General features: G+C 36.1%; 4 protein-coding genes and 1 long non-coding RNA gene across 6 annotated transcripts; 3 read left to right on the top strand and 2 right to left on the bottom strand.

The window, feature by feature from the left end:
• Positions 1 to 575: 575 nt before the first annotated feature.
• Positions 576 to 1,556, bottom strand: RHL41 (C2H2-type zinc finger family protein). The gene has a single exon (NM_125374.3). The coding sequence runs from the start codon at positions 1,295 to 1,297 to the stop codon at positions 809 to 811; it is 489 nt and encodes a 162-aa protein (NP_200790.1). The 5' UTR covers positions 1,298 to 1,556; the 3' UTR covers positions 576 to 808.
• A 2,220-nt stretch (positions 1,557 to 3,776) lies between these two features.
• On the top strand, positions 3,777 to 7,563 carry SBT5.4 (Subtilase family protein). Its single transcript, NM_125373.3, has 8 exons — positions 3,777 to 4,102; positions 4,195 to 4,304; positions 4,942 to 5,039; positions 5,129 to 5,293; positions 5,378 to 5,474; positions 5,560 to 6,097; positions 6,189 to 6,283; positions 6,362 to 7,563. The coding sequence occupies exons 1-8, from the start codon at positions 3,983 to 3,985 to the stop codon at positions 7,473 to 7,475; spliced, it is 2,337 nt and encodes a 778-aa protein (NP_200789.2). The 5' UTR covers positions 3,777 to 3,982; the 3' UTR covers positions 7,476 to 7,563.
• Positions 7,564 to 7,837: 274 nt separating this feature from the next.
• MBD7 (methyl-CPG-binding domain 7) lies at positions 7,838 to 10,011 on the top strand. The gene is made up of 6 exons (NM_125372.4): positions 7,838 to 8,100; positions 8,381 to 8,533; positions 8,619 to 8,717; positions 8,901 to 9,098; positions 9,188 to 9,310; positions 9,424 to 10,011. Exons 1-6 carry the CDS (start codon positions 7,948 to 7,950, stop codon positions 9,616 to 9,618), a joined length of 921 nt encoding a protein of 306 aa, NP_200788.1. The 5' UTR covers positions 7,838 to 7,947; the 3' UTR covers positions 9,619 to 10,011.
• Positions 10,012 to 11,201: 1,190 nt separating this feature from the next.
• On the bottom strand, positions 11,202 to 13,725 carry AT5G59790 (UPSTREAM OF FLC protein (DUF966)). 2 transcript variants are annotated; one of them, NM_125371.6, is made up of 4 exons: positions 13,186 to 13,725; positions 12,879 to 12,948; positions 11,948 to 12,799; positions 11,202 to 11,680 (listed from the first exon to the last, which is right to left on the bottom strand). In NM_125371.6, the coding sequence occupies exons 1-4, from the start codon at positions 13,418 to 13,420 to the stop codon at positions 11,566 to 11,568; spliced, it is 1,272 nt and encodes a 423-aa protein (NP_200787.1). In that variant the 5' UTR covers positions 13,421 to 13,725; the 3' UTR covers positions 11,202 to 11,565. The 2 variants fall into 2 exon arrangements, with proteins under 2 accessions (NP_200787.1, NP_001330381.1); NM_001345371.1 differs by having other exon boundaries at positions 11,805 to 12,799; positions 13,186 to 13,724.
• A 3,847-nt stretch (positions 13,726 to 17,572) lies between these two features.
• Positions 17,573 to 17,856, top strand: AT5G08930. Its single transcript, NR_143135.1, has one exon. It is a non-coding gene; the product is annotated as an other RNA (long non-coding RNA).
• The last annotated feature ends 277 nt before the right edge of the window (positions 17,857 to 18,133 follow it).

The raw sequence follows: 18,133 nt of genomic DNA, 5'->3' as shown, positions 1-18,133 counted from the left end.
AATTATTAATCCTTTCAAGCTAGCCTCACAGTCACTCGGCGCGCTATTCCAACTACTTGTGTGGAGATACATATTATCCTTAACAATACATCTTGTTTGCCTATAGGGACATATCTTTTCTATATTTGAGCATTTCAGCATTTGATTTGGTATAGAGTGTTTTTGATGTGCTCATATTGGTTTAGGGAAGAGATAAAGACTGCATTATGGTACCTTTTCCAAGATCACAGCCTTACAGGAGAACCAATGAGCTCTGCATCTTCGCTGCTCGAAGATTGGCATATATTACCTTAGGAGCAGCATGAGCCATGCGCAAAGGTGACACTGAGATGGTGTTGAACCATGTTCTTTGAATCCATTTATTTGGACAGAAGATGTTGACAGATCACAAACAACACTCTCAAGAATTCCACTTCTGATCATGCTTTAAAATTTAATTTTGATTAGCTCAACTAAATTTATAGGTAAGTTTCAAATTCAAATAAATATCTATTTCTTGGGTTGTTTTTATTCGTGATGGGGGAAAATAACAGCTTAATAGTAGTTGATAAGTAATCAAAATTAAATAGAAAATGGTATTTTCACGTCGGCAAAATAGGCTAATAGATTATTCACTAAATGCTAAGTAAGATAATCTCATAACAAATCTCCAATGCTACAAGTAAAATATATTTTTACAGAAAGAAAAGATTACACTCTATGAAAGTTTCCTAAATCTGCGGATGTATGTATAATCTAGAATATTAAGAAAAATTCAAAGAATGAGAGAAACAAATATATTCAGAAAATTTAAGGAAAATAAATAAAATCAATAAACTGTTCTTCCAAGCTCCAACTTGAGATTCAAATTGTCCACCATCCCTAGACTCAGATCCAAACAAGCCACTCTCTTCCCACTGCTAGATTTCTTCAACGTAGTCACCGTGGGCTCCGGCAACAAAGCGCGTGTAACCAACGCGCCACCAGCAGCCCCACTCTCGTTCCTGTGTCTCCTCATGTGTCCTCCCAAAGCTTGTCCCATCGGAAACTCCACTCCACATATGGGACAAGGATGCGACGACGTTTTCACCTTCTTCATCAATCCAGACGACAAAGCGTCGTTGTTAGGCTTCTTGTGACTCGCACGGTGACCTCCTAAGGCTTGGAACGAATGAAACTGCTTCAAACACGTTTTACATGTGAAAACGCGTTTTTGATCGCCACCGTCAACGTTTTCTTGTCCAACTCTAGATAAAAGCATCAAACAATTCGCCGCCGTGACATCCACCGTCGACTTGATCTCCGATATCGCAACCATTTTTCTTCTGATGATGATGATTAAAACGAAACAATAAAAAATGAAATGATCCTCTTGTGGTTTGTGTTTTTTGAGTTTGGTGTGATAGTAGTTGTGATGATGTGTTCGTGTCCGTTTGGGAACTATATATAGATACCGAGTTTGTGTGGACCAAAGACGTGTGGAAAGTGACGAATATACCCTTGTGACTTGGTGGGTAAGGAAGTGGCAGCGAAGAGTGTAGGTATTAACGTAAATACGTGGAAAGATAAGGGGTAAAAGAAGGAAAAAACGGGTTATGTGGTCACGATTTGCGACACCGCGTAGCTTAAGAGACTACTAAAAACGAAAGAGTCGTTTCGGTTGGATGAGAATCTTCCTCGTGTTTTCTCGAAACCATTTATTATTATTATTTTCTTTTTAAAGATATTTTATTTGGATATATACACATCAAAAACTAAACTCTTTTGAGTAGTTGACGTCAACCAAAAAAAGCTATTAAACTCTCTGAGTTTGATGCATTCCCCACGCGCGGAGCCGTCTTCTAGATATATTATACGGAATAGTTTAAAATCAACACCTTCTAGATATAATAATAATACTTCATATATGAATGGTTTGATTCCGTTTGAAATGCTTCTAAGTTTTTTGATTGACTTCATATAATATAAGGATACTAATTCATAATTTTAATATTCATTGGTATGGTATAGGTATGTTATATGAATAAATCTCTTTTGAAGTTTTGAACAATATCATAAAACATATAAAAACTCTAATAAATATTGGTTAATATGGTGTAGGTTGGTTTCACTTTTATGAATTTGAAATATGTTAAAACCAAAAACCTATGGTTTGCTTTTCGTTTAGGTGTTTTGGTTTATTTAAAATTCATTTCTAGAATTCTAATTTGGTCAGGTGTATTCTAGAAAGTGGAATAACTAGAAAACAAAGTTCGTGGTTTTGTTAGAAAAATAGTTTCTTTCTAGAATGTTCTCTAAAAACTACCGTCAGCAATGAGCATCTAACACAATCCCAGCAAAGGCATGACAACACAAATACGTGAAAAGTACGCGTTGAAAGATCGCGTGGATCAGATAACAAGAAGATATGTACGGAAACTTGATGGAAACGTGGGAAGCAAGTAGAAGAAGAGATACGAAAATCATAAAATAAAAAGAGAGAGTGACGTGGCACTTTTAATGCCTTTTCCACGCGGAACAAATCTTCGTTATACCTTAAGATTCTTGTTTTCACACTCCCTTTACTTTCTTCATTTGTTGGTAGTTTCATAATCAGTAGATAAGTCGAGTCAATAATTAACAATTATATTATCAATGGAGTAGTTTACATAATTGGACAAGTATACATATATGATTGTTTGTTGGTTTTTAGGATTACCAACCAACGTATGAATGGATAAACATATGACCTACTTCTTTTGTTTTTTTGTTTGACTCTCTCCATCAAATTTTTGTTTTGCTTTGTAAGCCAAAGAAAATATTATACTTACACACTTCCAGAGTATACGGCCAATCAAATGTAATTCGTTGAATACAATAATTAATACTAACAAAAATATAATTCGTTTGTTGCCAAAAAAAATTCAAGTTTTAATCGTAAGTGTATTTTGGTACGCTTGGAAATATATGATTTCAAAACCATTACTGGTCTCAAATCGGGTCCATTTGCTTTATTTTATTGAGTTCATATGTACGAGTCCAATTATGTAGACATTGAGCTATTACTCATTCATTGCGTTACTCATCTCCATTGCTTCTTGCTTTTTTTTCTTTTTCTTTTCTTAGTTTGAATGCAAGACAATCTCATTTTCTGATAAACTTGATTCCCGGATATTAATGGTAATGAGAGTTTGACATGAGCCTTGTAGTGATTTGAGGTGGTTACCCACATTTGGCTATTTAGCGGGTCACATGTAATAGCCTAATAGGTTCAACCCACCTCTTGTTCATAGGGGTTAAAATGTAGAAAGATAGCTAAGTTAGTTACGTTTTATGTTGTTTATACTAAGATTAAATCATCAAATTATATTCTTTACGAGCCTAAAAGGTTCAACACACCTCCGTTCGTAGGGTTAAAAATGTAGATAAATTACACATTAGTTTACTTCATGCAAACTAATTTTAAGTGAGTTAAGAATATACTAACTTCTAATTAAGTAATTGAAAATTTAAATCCTATAAGATATTTTTCAATAAAAAATTTAGTTTTCACTTATGATTACATGCTTTAAACATTTTAAAATAAAACATAAGTGTAAGTTTGCAATACCACATAAAGAGATAATAAACATCTGATCATGAAAGTTTACATTTGGCACAATCTGTCAGTTACTAACTTTACAAACCATATTTAATAGAATAAAATATCTATATTCAAAAACTTACAACTACAACCAATTAATATAAACAAAATTCTACAGCTGCAGTCAAACAAATCACCCACAAAGTCAAAATTTTAGTTTAATTCCAAATAATAGGGAGATAAATATGGAAAGAAGATTATGAAGATCCTCTTACCTTTTTTTTCGAATTAGATAACAGTTGAAGGAAGAGATAGAGTTCTGGCTGAAATCACTCAACAAACTTTAAAAGTAATTAAGTTGAGACTGAGACTGAGCGTGATTCGATCTATTTAGCAAATATAGCGAGAGAGGGAGATTTATGGAGAACTAGTATTTTGTATATGAGTATGACGAGAAGATATTCGAGTACTCAATACTCAAACAAAATGAGCCTCCAAAGTTTATCATCTCTTCTTCTCCTCGTCACTCTCTTTTTCTCTCCTGCTTTTGCTCTTAAAAAGGTCCTCTCTCTCTTTTTTCTTATGTAACTCACTTTCTATATACATTGCTCGTAAGATCGATATGCATTAATTTGTTTCCTACTGTGTTACAGTCCTACATAGTGTACTTGGGATCTCACGCCCATCTTCCTCAAATCTCTTCTGCCCATCTCGATGGTGTTGCTCACTCACATCGCACTTTTCTCGCCTCTTTCGTTGGAAGGTACCATTACTCCTATTTATGCCAAACCAATGTTTTAAAGATTTGATCAAATAGCAAACCGGGAAGTATTTCTAATCACCGGATCAATATCTAATATGACATATTAGGTTAATGACATTGAATATTTTGCGGAAGTATTTTGAATTGCTGGATCATCTAATATGACATATTAGGTTAATAACATTGAATTTTTTGCGGAAATATTTCAAATCGCTGGATCTCTAATATGACATTGATGTTTTTTGTAAGAAAATCTTTGTTAAATGTATTTGAACAAAAAAGTAATCTGTGTTTAGTAAAACACAACTTGAACCAAACTCAATTAGAGGTAAGTAAAAAGAAAAATTAGAATAATCATTTTTAATGTTGAATTTCAAACCGAAACAAAAAAATTAGGATTTCATTTGGTACGTACGAGGCTGTTCGTGGAAATTTTGCGGGACATTGTTTTTTTCCCGGGTTTAAGCGAGGGACTAAAATCTAGGTTTAAAAAGTATTATTAGTTTCACCCAAATTGAGTTTAGTGCAATGCCCCGGTTACTTACTATTGGACTGCCGGTTTACTAGTCCGACCGGCCGGTTTAGTCCGAGTTTTCTTATACACACACCAAGAAACTAACTGCCTTCTCTATTGCAGCCATGAGAATGCAAAAGAAGCCATCTTTTACTCATACAAGAGACATATCAATGGCTTCGCCGCAATTCTTGACGAAAATGAAGCTGCAGAAATCGCCAGTGAGATCATCAAACCTCATATTCTGCTTTTGATGCTTCTCAATCCTTTTAGTTTAACCTAACAAATTTTTTAAAATAATTGTATGCAGAGCATCCTGATGTAGTCTCTGTATTCCCCAACAAAGGAAGAAAACTTCATACCACTCATTCATGGAATTTCATGCTCCTTGCGAAAAATGGTGTTGTTCACAAGTCCTCTCTTTGGAATAAAGCAGGATACGGAGAGGATACAATCATCGCTAACTTAGACACAGGTAAATCTCAAAACAAGGGTATGCTTTGGTCATCATAATTGCTTTCATAGTTATGAATGATATAAAATATGTATGTTGATGAAGGTGTGTGGCCTGAGTCAAAAAGCTTCAGCGATGAAGGGTATGGAGCTGTTCCAGCTAGGTGGAAAGGTAGATGCCACAAGGATGTTCCTTGCAACAGGTTCTCATCTTAATTTAGTTGACTTCTTTCTGCAAATATAGAAATATACAGAGAATGTGATTATTGATTCGTTACATGTAACCAGGAAGCTCATCGGTGCTAGATACTTCAACAAAGGTTACTTAGCTTACACAGGCCTTCCTTCTAACGCCTCCTATGAAACCTGTCGTGACCACGATGGTCACGGTAGCCACACTCTTTCCACCGCGGCTGGTAACTTTGTTCCCGGAGCCAATGTGTTTGGTATCGGGAATGGAACAGCCAGTGGTGGTTCTCCTAAAGCTAGAGTCGCGGCTTACAAGGTGTGCTGGCCCCCTGTGGATGGCGCGGAGTGCTTTGATGCTGATATTTTGGCAGCGATTGAGGCTGCCATCGAAGACGGCGTGGATGTTCTCTCGGCTTCAGTGGGAGGAGATGCTGGAGATTACATGAGCGATGGTATAGCCATTGGATCCTTCCACGCCGTCAAAAACGGGGTGACGGTTGTGTGCTCTGCTGGAAATTCAGGTCCTAAGTCTGGCACTGTCTCAAACGTTGCACCATGGGTTATTACAGTCGGTGCTAGCTCCATGGATCGGGAGTTTCAAGCTTTTGTTGAGCTCAAAAACGGCCAAAGCTTCAAGGTTTGATACTTTGACCTCGTCTTCTTTTTTTTTTCTTTCACTTTTGGTTCCTTTCTTTCTTGTGCTACAAGTAATTAATTTTGAAAAGCAGGGAACAAGCCTCTCAAAGCCTTTGCCTGAAGAAAAGATGTATAGCCTCATCAGTGCTGCAGATGCTAATGTAGCCAATGGAAATGTGACAGATGCGTAAGTAAACGCTTGATATCTATTTTTTGGAATGTGTATAATTAAGTAAGTACTAATTAACTAGTGATGGTTACATAGATTGCTATGCAAGAAAGGTAGCCTAGACCCGAAGAAGGTGAAAGGGAAGATCTTGGTGTGTCTGAGAGGAGACAACGCACGTGTGGACAAGGGAATGCAAGCGGCTGCTGCTGGAGCTGCGGGAATGGTTCTATGCAACGACAAGGCGAGTGGAAACGAAATCATCTCAGACGCTCATGTTCTTCCTGCTTCACAAATTGACTACAAAGATGGTGAAACTTTGTTTTCTTACCTAAGTTCCACAAAAGATCCCAAAGGTTACATCAAAGCACCTACCGCTACGCTGAACACAAAGCCTGCTCCTTTCATGGCCTCTTTCTCTTCCAGAGGACCAAACACCATCACACCAGGGATCCTCAAGCCCGACATCACTGCACCCGGTGTCAACATCATAGCCGCCTTCACGGAAGCCACGGGCCCTACAGACTTAGACTCTGACAATCGAAGAACTCCTTTCAACACCGAATCAGGAACTTCCATGTCCTGTCCTCACATCTCCGGTGTCGTTGGTCTTTTGAAAACACTTCACCCTCATTGGAGTCCTGCAGCTATCCGCTCAGCCATCATGACAACTTCAAGAACCAGAAACAACAGACGTAAGCCCATGGTTGATGAATCCTTCAAGAAAGCAAATCCCTTCAGCTACGGTTCAGGCCATGTCCAACCCAATAAAGCCGCCCATCCTGGTCTTGTCTATGATCTCACCACAGGAGACTACTTGGACTTCCTCTGCGCCGTTGGCTACAACAACACCGTGGTTCAACTCTTTGCCGAGGACCCACAGTACACGTGTCGCCAAGGAGCCAATCTTCTCGACTTCAACTACCCTTCAATCACTGTCCCAAACCTCACGGGCTCTATCACCGTCACCCGAAAACTCAAAAACGTTGGACCACCTGCTACCTACAACGCTCGTTTCCGAGAGCCACTTGGAGTTCGCGTCTCCGTGGAGCCAAAACAGCTCACGTTCAACAAAACTGGTGAAGTGAAGATATTTCAGATGACTCTTCGTCCCTTGCCAGTGACGCCTTCAGGCTACGTTTTTGGAGAGCTGACGTGGACTGATTCACATCATTACGTTAGGAGTCCCATCGTCGTCCAACTTTCAAGCTAGCCTCATTCTTCATTCTACTTCATCGTTCTCACTTTTCTTCTATGAATCATTTTATATGTTTGGATAATATTTTAATGTTCAAAAAAAAAATAAAAAAAATTGAATTAAAACACATTCTTTCTTAAAACAGTTTAATTTTATTTTGATGTTAACAAATAACTATCGGCATCATATAATTCATTACCTAAAATAAAATGTATAGCTAGTAAACCAAAAACATTGATTATTTTTATTATCTTTGTGATTAGCATATTTGATTTGCATGTGATTATTAACTTTATTTTTCATTAATCATCTTCTAATTACAGAATTTGTATTAAGGTAAAAATTTGCCAAGTGGACATATGGTGCTTTTTGCGTGTCGTTACGTGAAAGCAGTGACAGAGAAATAAGAAGTGTGTGTGGCTTGGACGACCAAACTAAAAACCACACTCTCGTCTCGGGCTTTTGGGTTAGACCCGGCAACGAAGCGATGCAGACGAGATCCTCTTCCTCTCCTTCGGCTAACCACCGCCGCGAAACCCAGTTGCAGATCGCGGATCCCACCTCGTTTTGCGGCAAGATTATGCCTGGTTGGACCGTCGTGAATCGGCCGCGATCTAGCAACAACGGTGTTGTTGATACGGTAAATATGAGCTACATCAAGCAAATGTGAAACAAAATTTGAGCTTTTTCTCAGAATTTGAACAATTAGAGCTAATTTATGTCTTTTGTGCAATGGATATGTATGACCAAAGTGTAATGCTTGGATCAGATTAGTGATTGTGTTGCCACAGAGCTCTTGATTGTTGCTTGAGAGGTCTATGAGTCGTTTCTTTGGGTATATGCTTGAGTTGAAGATAGATCTTGTGGTTCTCTTCTGAAAAGTCTCATCTTTACTTGTTTTTGTTTTGTTTTGTGGGCAGTACTTTATCGAGCCAGGGACTGGTAGACAGTTTTCATCACTAGAAGCTATTCACAGACACTTGGCTGGAGAAGTAAATGACAGACGCTTGACTCGAGCAGGATCCTTTTTCCAGGACAAGACAAGGGTTTATGAAGGATCAAGAACCAAACAGGTCCTTTGTTCTGATTTGAAATTACAGAAGCATATGGTTCTTCTTGGATCAAATACTTAAAATCAGTGTGTTTATGCTTTTGCAGGATCACTGCGGAGTTGAATATGCCTCCAAAGGTTTCCGATTGCCTAGAGGATGGTCCGTTGAGGAGGTTCCGAGGAAAAACTCTCATTATATTGATAAGGTACTAATGTAGAGACTTGCTATAGCTATTTTAGACCCTATGCATAAGTTACTGAGTCACATAACTAACAACTGAGGTCGGTTAAATGTGGGATGTGAGAAGAGCAGAATGTGAAAAGGATACGTTGAATTGGTGGTTTTAGGATTGAATCTCTGGCTAAACCGTTAGTATTGTTCTTTGCAGTATTATGTTGAGCGAAAAACAGGAAAGCGCTTCCGTTCTCTTGTTTCCGTTGAGAGATACTTAAGAGAATCCCGGAACTCTATAGAGCAGCAGCTTAGGGTTTTACAGAATCGCCGTGGCCATTCCAAAGATTTCAGGTTACCTGATGGATGGATCGTTGAGGAGAAACCGCGAAGAAGTTCCAGTCATATAGACAGGGTACATATCTGATACTTAGGTAGTTTGGTTATATTTGGTTTGTGTCATATAGTCCAAACGTTCAATACCGTTAGTACTGTTGTTTGCAGTCATATATTGAGCCAGGAACAGGGAATAAATTCCGTTCCATGGCAGCCGTTGAGAGATACTTGATATCAGTCGGGAACATTACACTTGACTCGGTTTCTATGGTGCATTCGGAGCGGCTTCCTGTAAGTTTTCTAAGCTTAAAGATAGATGAAGTTTGATTTTAAGCTTTACATCATTTAGAGGTAAAGAAGATGAACCATTTCTATACAAGGTTGTAACGGTTTGACTGTGGCAGCTTCTGATGAACCGGAATGGTATCAGATTTCAGAGCGAAGTTATTGACCCAAACCCACCGAAGAAAGTAAAGTGGGTTCTTACCGGTTCCGGCGGAAACATGTTCACTGCGAATGTACGCGGATCGAATGTCTCTAGCTTGGTTAAACATACATGGTCCGAGGCATTTGTTTCACTGATCGAAGACCGCTCTTAACCGAACTAGGTTTGTCAATTTAGTTTACGGTTAACAAGAGCTAATTCCAGTCGGTAGTCTGTTCAAGTTCATACTTCGGTCTAGTTTATAACTGACCCAAATAACCGGCTTTTCCAAAATTTTCAATTTCATATTCGGTGTGAACCGGATTTTGGTTATTCGGGCAGGTATGTTAGTGCTCATATTAAGTTTGGGGACTTAAAATTCGAAGTTGTCTGTAGTAAGGTGTAAATAATGGTTCAAAATTCCAAGCTTGATGTGAAATGGTTGTCTAAGAATGATTTTGTGTGCTTCCTCTCTAATTTTTGTATTAACAACTTCTCCTCGTTAAACATACTCGCCAAATACTTAGTATGAATCTAACTATAAATGAAAATCAACATTTTGTGTACGCCCCAAGTGGTTCTCACGAGTATAATATAGAAATTTACAAGATTATTTCGATTATGAGAGTCCATCGTTATTACTAACGGTTAAAGCTAGTAGCTCACCTTGGTTTCTTGGATTGAGACTTGAGAGGGTTTATATGACAATTATATCGTATTCCATGTGAGATATAATTACCTCTCTTCACCGGTTTTTGCTGTGAAACTGTAGAAAAAATAATGTTAACTGTAGTAAAACTGTGAAGCACAACGTGTACACGCAATCACAGATCTTTTTACCAAAATATGTATGAATTCACTTCAATGAAGTCAGTCACCTACTGCAAGATCTTATGTATATTTATATAATTATCTCTATATCTATCCTTGAATGTACCGCAATAGACTAGATATATGTCAAATATAATACAGTGTACTTTATTTTGAATTTGGTCTTAACCTTTTTCTTATTTTTGTCAACCTTTACTTTTAACTCAAAAGCAAATATCAATAAGTGAATTATCATATGCTTTGTATGTGTAATTCTATATTTAATTCCTTTTTTGATGTGGAACTTTGACAAAATAAACCAAATTCTTAAAAGTCTGGTTTCCATACTAATGAATGCAGATTGTGGGAATTTATAATGTATTTCTCCTTTTGCATAGAGTTTAATGATGTACAATGAAAAAGATTTTGAATAACAGTGCTATTTAAGACTTCTAGAAATGGGTAAGTGGAAACTTCTAAGATTTCAAAGTCAAAAGACAACATTGTTGTTGGTTATTGAAATTTCTTTTTGGTACGATTATTTTTAAAATATTGTGTACGTGCTGCAAATTGATATTGGAGTTGACGCCACAAAAGCCAAATAGGCCAGAATTAAAGGGCATAGAGACTTTTCCCTGAATAATTTGTAGCCTCAAGGTACCACCCCAACATTGACTCTAAGCTATTTACACTTTCAAGGAAAACTATCACTTTACCACATTTCAATGGAGTATTCAATAGTATATAAATAAATGTTTTCGATGTATTTCTGGTAATTTCTGTAAACTAATCACGCCAAGTCAATTTGTTGGAGGGCGTTTTCCCTACAAATCTATATATTTTTGTTGTTCTTTATGTATTTGGTCCAAAATCGTAAATATCTACACCTTAATTTCTATGGTTACTAGTAGTACTACTACTATGCATGTTGGAAAAAGAAGCTTCCTATGATCATTTGATATTTTACTCTAAACTGAAAGGAGCTATCAATGAAACCCCAAAAGTATGAAAAATGGTCAAAACTAACTGAAATTTGTAATTTAGGTTCCCAATCACTACGATAAAGTAATATTGGGGTTATAAAAGAAAACCAGATTGAAATTAACCTCAAAAGACACCTAGGCTCAGACTACAACATTATATATTATATATTCACCCATCATGTTAACTCTTAATTTTTTTAGCATGCAAAGGAATTGTTATAGTTTACCTACACAATTCACAATGCTTTACAAACTCATCATTCCCTATTCTACTTTTCTCTTCTACTTAAACCCAAAATAAGCTTGTTAGACTCATCGTGCCGTTTTTGTTACTGCTGCCCACCATTGTTCCTTTTAGCCACCGGCTTTGGTTTTCTCGGAATGCACTTAGCTCGAACCGCTTCTTCCTCATCCTTCTCCGTCGTTGGTCCCATTCTTGAACACCTAATAAAATTTATCAAATATCAATTATTATAACCTTTCATTTCATTAAAAAAAACTATTAGAACTTTTAAAAATTGAGAAGACGTTTGAAAGACACCCCAAAATGTACTTCTACAAACTTTACCATTTTCAGCTCTTTCAATCAACAGTTCAACACACCATAACCAATAATTGCCAATGTACGGGTAAATTCATAAAAGTTAAAATAGAACTACGTGCCGTTTCATCTAAAGAGAAATCGAACTGCTTGATGTTTTATTTTTTTACCTGTCAGCATTGTAAGAAGAAGATCTTTTCAAAGCAGGAACAAGCTCCTTCTTGGTCTCAATCAAACTGCCGCTAAAATACTCCTTATCTTCCAATTGTACCCTTCCAAAACTCTTTAATTCCTTATCTACCCTCTCCTCACCATTATCCTCTGCTCCTCGCGTTATCGTACACCCGCTACGCCCGTTCAACGCCAGCCCTTGATCTTTCAACAAAACAGGCCCACATTCTTTAAACGACATCGTACCACACGATATCAGCTGCATTAACACAGCCGAAGCTCTCATTCTTCCGCTGGATAAACTCTCGACCGTCCGATGATCGGTGCTGCTTTCGCTAGGACGCAATATCAGCCGTCCATCGGCTTTGATCAGATTCTCTAATGTCTCGGGACTTGAATCCGACGGTGGAGGAGATATCTCGTCTCTGCTCAGCTCTGTACTCTGATTCTCATAACTCGCCGGACTTTTCACCTCTTCTATTTCCTCTTTCGCCGGTCTTCTCCTCCGTCGTCTATCGTCAGTCTGAGTAGAAGCGTCCGCAGCGAGTCTTTGAGTTGACTCGGCGCTTGACTCGGTTGCTTTGTACACTTTGTACTCGCTGAGATCGATAGAGCTCCAAGACTGGTTCCTCCGTCGATTTATCACCGCCGGGATATCATCGCCGGAGTTTTTATCTGGATTTAAAGATCTTGGGTCTCTAAACGACGACGTTTCGAGGAGGCTTCTTGGGTTTGAGATAAGACAAGAATCAAGAACCTCAGAGCCTTTGAGAACATATTCTTGACCTTGAACAGGGAAGATGAAATCGTCCTCCGATAAATCGTGCCAGACAAATCCATTTTTGTAGCTCCTGAACAATAAAAAAATGTCAAGAGATTTTAAAAGGAAGAGGCTTTATAGAGATCCGACGGTGGAGGAGAATCGTTTACCGTTTCGAAGACCAAGAGTAGAGACTTGCCATGCCTTTCCCTCTTAGATCATTCAAGCGGTTTATCACATCTGAGAATTTGGAAAAAACCAAATTAAAGTTTTAAACTTTTTTAGTTGCTCAATGAAGTTCTTGATTTTGAAATAAAGATACAATTCGAAAACTTGCCGCCTTTTTCACTGTTATGTTTCAGAAATAATAAAGAGTAAAAAGCCAAAGAGAACAGAGAGTTTGAAAACCTTTTGAACTCAAAAAGCTACTTTCTTGAAAAAGCGTTTTCATCAGTTTTTGGGTTGATTTATTATTACCTTTGAGATAAAGACCATCGTGGGAAGAGAGAGTGACTTCGATGAAATGAGGATGGTCAAGCTGACCATTCCGGCAGAGATAATAGACGACTGGGACTTTCCGGTTAACGACGGGTTTAAGACGAGGCTCAGACCAGATTCGGTTACGGTCGGGACTGGTGTCTTGTTGGTCTTTGGATCTCCTGGGGACCAAATAGTTGTTATCTGGTGTTGCTCTGAACACTCTTGAACTCATCCTTTTTGTTTCTTTGCTTATGGAAAAGTGAAAGAAAAAAAGAAAAAGAGACGAAGAACACGAAGTAGTGAAGGAGTTTTAAAGTGAGAGTCTTTGTGGGAGTTTATGAGGGAGTTGATGTTGATGGAAAGACAAAATCTTTTGTTTAAGAGTTTGGATTTATAGAAAGCAAATGAAAGCAGAGAGGAAAGAGAGAGTGAGATTTTGAAAAATGAGGATGCGAGAGACAAAGGGCTACACAACAAATGAAACTTTGCTCTCAATCTCTCTCTCTTCTGGCTTTTCTGATATAAACATGTATCGGCTCTTACTTGCGCCAGTAGAAAAAGCATTTCCAACCAAAGTCAATTTTATTTAAATTCGGCCATGACTAATTGAATTATTTTCTGGCTTTTTATGGAGTATGTTTTCAAATTTTGAAAATTTTATAAGATTGGTAGAGATTCTTATTAAGTTCTTTTTTTTTTTTGAACTAGACTATACTTTAGGTATTCAATAGAATAACGCTCAATTTTTCAAAACGAATTGGATAATAATGCCATTTTGGTCTATTTATTGTTAAATATTGGTATATATTTTTGTGTAAGTCAGTTGGAAGTTTCTGTATTTTCATATACTCTATTTTGATCAAAATATCATCAAGTAAATGATCTTATAAACTTCTGTTCCGTTTGAATTCCTGTCAGTTTTATAATTTTCTAAGTTACATATAGTAATACGAAATAAAATGTTTGTATATGGAGATCAATATTCATTTTGCGTATTCGTACGAGCCTTTTACCCCAAAGAAGAAAGAAGGATAGAATAAAGTAATAAACCAAACTAATCTGAATTATGTATAGTTTACGAATAACAACAAAAATATAAAAAAAACTAATTTATTACACTAATACAAACATTGAGTCAAGCGCGACGTCGTTTCGTGTCTAAAATTTTTATATGTAAGTAAGATTTGCGTACAATAAATGAAAGGAGTAAATATTTTTAAAATGGTGATCAAGTTGACTAAACGAGTCCACGTAGTTTCTCTTCATACCTAACTTTGACTACGAAATATGAAACCGATGATTTTAAATGTTATGTCCGTTTCATAAACTTGTTTTACTCGGGCCTTTGCCATGTGTCACACATTTCGTAAGTCTGTAAAGTAATAAAAAAAAAGTGTTTACGGAGTAAAACACGGTAGGCATAAAAATTTAGACTTTAACGTTAATTAGTAAGCTTGCTTATTAGTATAAAACAGTTTAATGATAACTTGGGCTATTTATAACGTTTTGGTCACAAATTTACAATAGATAATTATAATAGATATGTTAATATTCACCACGAATTGATTGTTCCACCTACGTTTTCTTATGCGGGGCTCAAATGAATTTAATAGAAAAGAACTTGTTGACAAGAAATAAATCCAATTTTATTTTTGTTATTTGGATGCCCTTTTCATTTGAATGATTATGTCTTAAAGGTTATAGTTTGACTTTTTTTGTTTGTTTACTTTTCATGAGGTATCATGACAGGAGTTCACGGACACTCGAGATAATTGTGGTCCTTTGAAGAGATTTTGTGATGAACGGTTGAGATCAAATTTAAGAAGTTGATCTCATCACCTGCAAAATGTAAATGTATACGGTGACTGGACATAGATACGCTCATAAAATCCAGATATTCTCTTCCACTCATCCGACGACTCTCCTGCTATGACTGAGAGATATCAATAGGTTTCGCTTATTAATACACAAACATACCACATTTGTTTTTCTTCGGATTTTGTTTTTTTTTTCTTGTCATTTTATGTTCTTCAATGAATTTGGATAATAAGTACACTTTATGGCTCTAAATGGTAATCATACGACCAAAGAAAAAAAAGAACTCTAATAGATCAATAGAACCATTGATGCATCATTTGACATCAATTTAGAAATTCATGTGTGTTTATTCTTTTTGATTTTTTTTTTTCATGTCAGTTGGTTGTTATTTTAGATAATCTTAGGAAGCATTAATAATTTAGTTGTAGGAAATATTACTTCGAATTACAAAGTTTTTTTTTTGTGCTTTAGGGAGGTGACGAATATGAAAGCTGACAAAAATGCGGTCGGTCGTCCAACTTAACGGCCAAATAATAAAAGTCACCCATGACCCCTTCTATTTCCATTTCACGTGGGGGTTCAAACATATACATAATACATATTGCTTATTTATCCACATTTTGACTGTTTTGATACATCCAATACATTCTTATTTCTTCCATTTATTGTTACTCTAGCTAGCCCCAAACACCAGTTCCCTGGTAAGTGAAGTGTCAAACAAGATACCAAGCTTATTCCCAATCGAGGATGTAAAAAGATTTTGGAAACTGAATTATAATGGAACGAAATATTTGCCTCAAACCCTTTTTTCAAAAAAAAAATTGCTCTCTATTAATCGTTATAGTATGACAGGTTCATTGGGCTAATAAATGAAGAAAGAAAAGAAACCACGAAAACTTCAGAACTTATAAATTTATAAGATATATACTCTATTAAGTTAATAATTTTTACTACAGAGATTCTTGGTGTGAATTGTTACAACAGATATATAAGAAAAAAACAGTAATGCAGATAGTAAAAAATCAAACAGTATGGTTAAACTGTTGGATGGTAATTACATACACGTTTCAATATAGTGGAGACATGTTCAAAGTCTTTAATATTTAAATAGACATCAAAATTACATTAAAAATGTAGTCGTGTGCATGGGTGTGTTTGGGGTTGTGTCTAAAAATGCGATGTATTGGAATTGGTATGCGAGCTTGGAAAGCTTTGGAAAACAAAAGCTAAATAGTGATCTTATAAAGTTAACGACAAAAATGCATAGCTTTCGCACCAAGTCTCTCTATGTTGCATAGCAACTGAGTTCGATGTATCTAATCCCGTAATTTGTTTATCACACAAATCTTATTTCAGAAATATTCATGTCTACCTTCTTTTTTTTTCATCAAAAGAGACAATGATACTACAAAAATCTAAACAAACAGATTCAATTTTGTTTACTATATTGTATTATGGTGTGTATGCACATAACACTTTAGATATAGCATAATTATTACGGATTCAGAGAGCAAAGATACTTGTAGCAAGAAATAAAAGTAGCTGCCAACATTTATTAATCAGACTTAAATGGGTAAATATCGACCCGTTAAGTTAACGGGTAGATATAGTTATAGTAGTGGGCTTCTTTTTGCTTAAAATGGGCTTAGTCATGAACATATATGATTTAAGATAAAAACAAACCAAAAAAAAAGAAAGTAGTAGTACATGTCACAGACACAGAGTTTCGTTTTAGTATACGCGTCTTTGTTAATTGATCGTATACGAATAAGGCTGATGAAAGCGTTATCTCTCCACCTAATCACGAAAGCTAAAGCTAGTGACTGGTTTAATTGGATAACACCTTTTTATTCATTATAGTATTTCATTAACAAATAGATTATCATTACTAATATGGCAAGTGACGATGGCGTGATCCCGTCTATATTACACAATTTAAGGAATATCCTAAGGTCCGTCTATAGGAGACTCAACGATGTGTAAATCATATGTTTGGGTTTTACAGTTTAGAAATCAGCTACATGTTGAATACAAAAATCATAAATCTAAAAATTGTAATCTATTGGTTTGTTTTAGCATATGCTATCATTAAGATTTAAATTTGTATATTATATGTTGTTGACGGAAAACAAATTTGGATTTTAAATTTTAAAAGTCAGGACCTACTTTAAATCGGTTGCAAGAAATCATATTGGATTGACCGTTTCAACCAAGAACAACATTTCTAATGATAATTATTAATTTGAAATAATGCGATATTTATCTAAGATAATTTGATATGTGTGGGGTGGAGTTATTCATGGTGAATTAGTGGAGTTAATTAAAAAAAAGAAGATAAAAATCATATATATTCACTAGACAGAGTCTCATAATTAGCGGTGGAAAGGTTTTCAAGATGTCGCTATATAAAAATAAATAATCTTATCTCTTAAACTAACCAAAAAAACAAATGAATTTTATTGTATGTGATTTTCCTAAAGTAGCATTATTTTATTGTTGGTGTAATAATATTCCCATAGATAGATGGATCTTTATTAATGGCGTACGTAACGTTACGAGATAATGATCAGGATTCAGGAGAATGAATATCCAGAGTCCTCGATGCTCTTAATAAGTAGGCTTATCCTCATCTTATCTGTAGAGAAGTCATACGTAAAAAAATATGAATATGGTTTCATGATTCATGGTTGAAAAACTAATTTTGAAGTTAGGAGATCAGGGTTTGAGTCATTCCAATGCAATTCAATCATAGGCCATTGTGAACGTTTTAAAATGACAAGAATATCCAGTACTCAGGTTTTGGAGGTTAGTATGTGCTATGGCTCATGATGATCTATCAGTTACGCACGGACAAAGCCGGATCAATGAAATCCGGGGCCTCATTTAAATTAAGAAAATAAAGTATTCTTATCGTTGCAGAAAAAAAAAAAAAAAAAAAAAAATGGGAGCTCAATTGTAATGTTTCATATGTTCATGTGCTATAGTCCAGTTCTGCGCACGGAACAAGTGCAAGGTGAGAGATCTGAGAAGGAAACCTTGAGTTGAAAACCATGAACCTTGACATAACACTTAGCTTGTGCATGTATGATTCATCCATGTACGACTCTTTAACCAAAGAATAGACATG

This window comes from Arabidopsis thaliana, chromosome 5 (genome assembly GCF_000001735.4).
Source record: "Arabidopsis thaliana chromosome 5, partial sequence".
NCBI lineage: Eukaryota > Viridiplantae > Streptophyta > Magnoliopsida > Brassicales > Brassicaceae > Arabidopsis > Arabidopsis thaliana.
Note: the sequence above shows the minus strand (reverse complement) of the source record. Positions and strands in the feature narration are given on the sequence as shown.

Excerpts from the sequence above, each read along its gene's own strand:
- RHL41 (NM_125374.3), bottom strand. The coding sequence starts at position 1,297 with ATGGTTGCGATATCGGAGATCAAGTCGACGGTGGATGTCACGGCGGCG.
- SBT5.4 (NM_125373.3), top strand. The coding sequence starts at position 3,983 with ATGAGTATGACGAGAAGATATTCGAGTACTCAATACTCAAACAAAATG. Across the intron at positions 4,103-4,194 it reads CTGCTTTTGCTCTTAAAAAG|TCCTACATAGTGTACTTGGG; the intron begins GTCCTCTCTCTC and ends ACTGTGTTACAG. Across the intron at positions 5,475-5,559 it reads AAGGATGTTCCTTGCAACAG|GAAGCTCATCGGTGCTAGAT; the intron begins GTTCTCATCTTA and ends ACATGTAACCAG.
- MBD7 (NM_125372.4), top strand. The coding sequence starts at position 7,948 with ATGCAGACGAGATCCTCTTCCTCTCCTTCGGCTAACCACCGCCGCGAA. Across the intron at positions 8,718-8,900 it reads ACTCTCATTATATTGATAAG|TATTATGTTGAGCGAAAAAC; the intron begins GTACTAATGTAG and ends TGTTCTTTGCAG. Across the intron at positions 9,099-9,187 it reads GTTCCAGTCATATAGACAGG|TCATATATTGAGCCAGGAAC; the intron begins GTACATATCTGA and ends TGTTGTTTGCAG.
- AT5G59790 (NM_125371.6), bottom strand. The coding sequence starts at position 13,420 with ATGAGTTCAAGAGTGTTCAGAGCAACACCAGATAACAACTATTTGGTC. Across the intron at positions 12,949-13,185 it reads CGATGGTCTTTATCTCAAAG|ATGTGATAAACCGCTTGAAT; the intron begins GTAATAATAAAT and ends CCAAATTCTCAG. Across the intron at positions 11,681-11,947 it reads TCTTCTTACAATGCTGACAG|GTGTTCAAGAATGGGACCAA; the intron begins GTAAAAAAATAA and ends AAATTTTATTAG.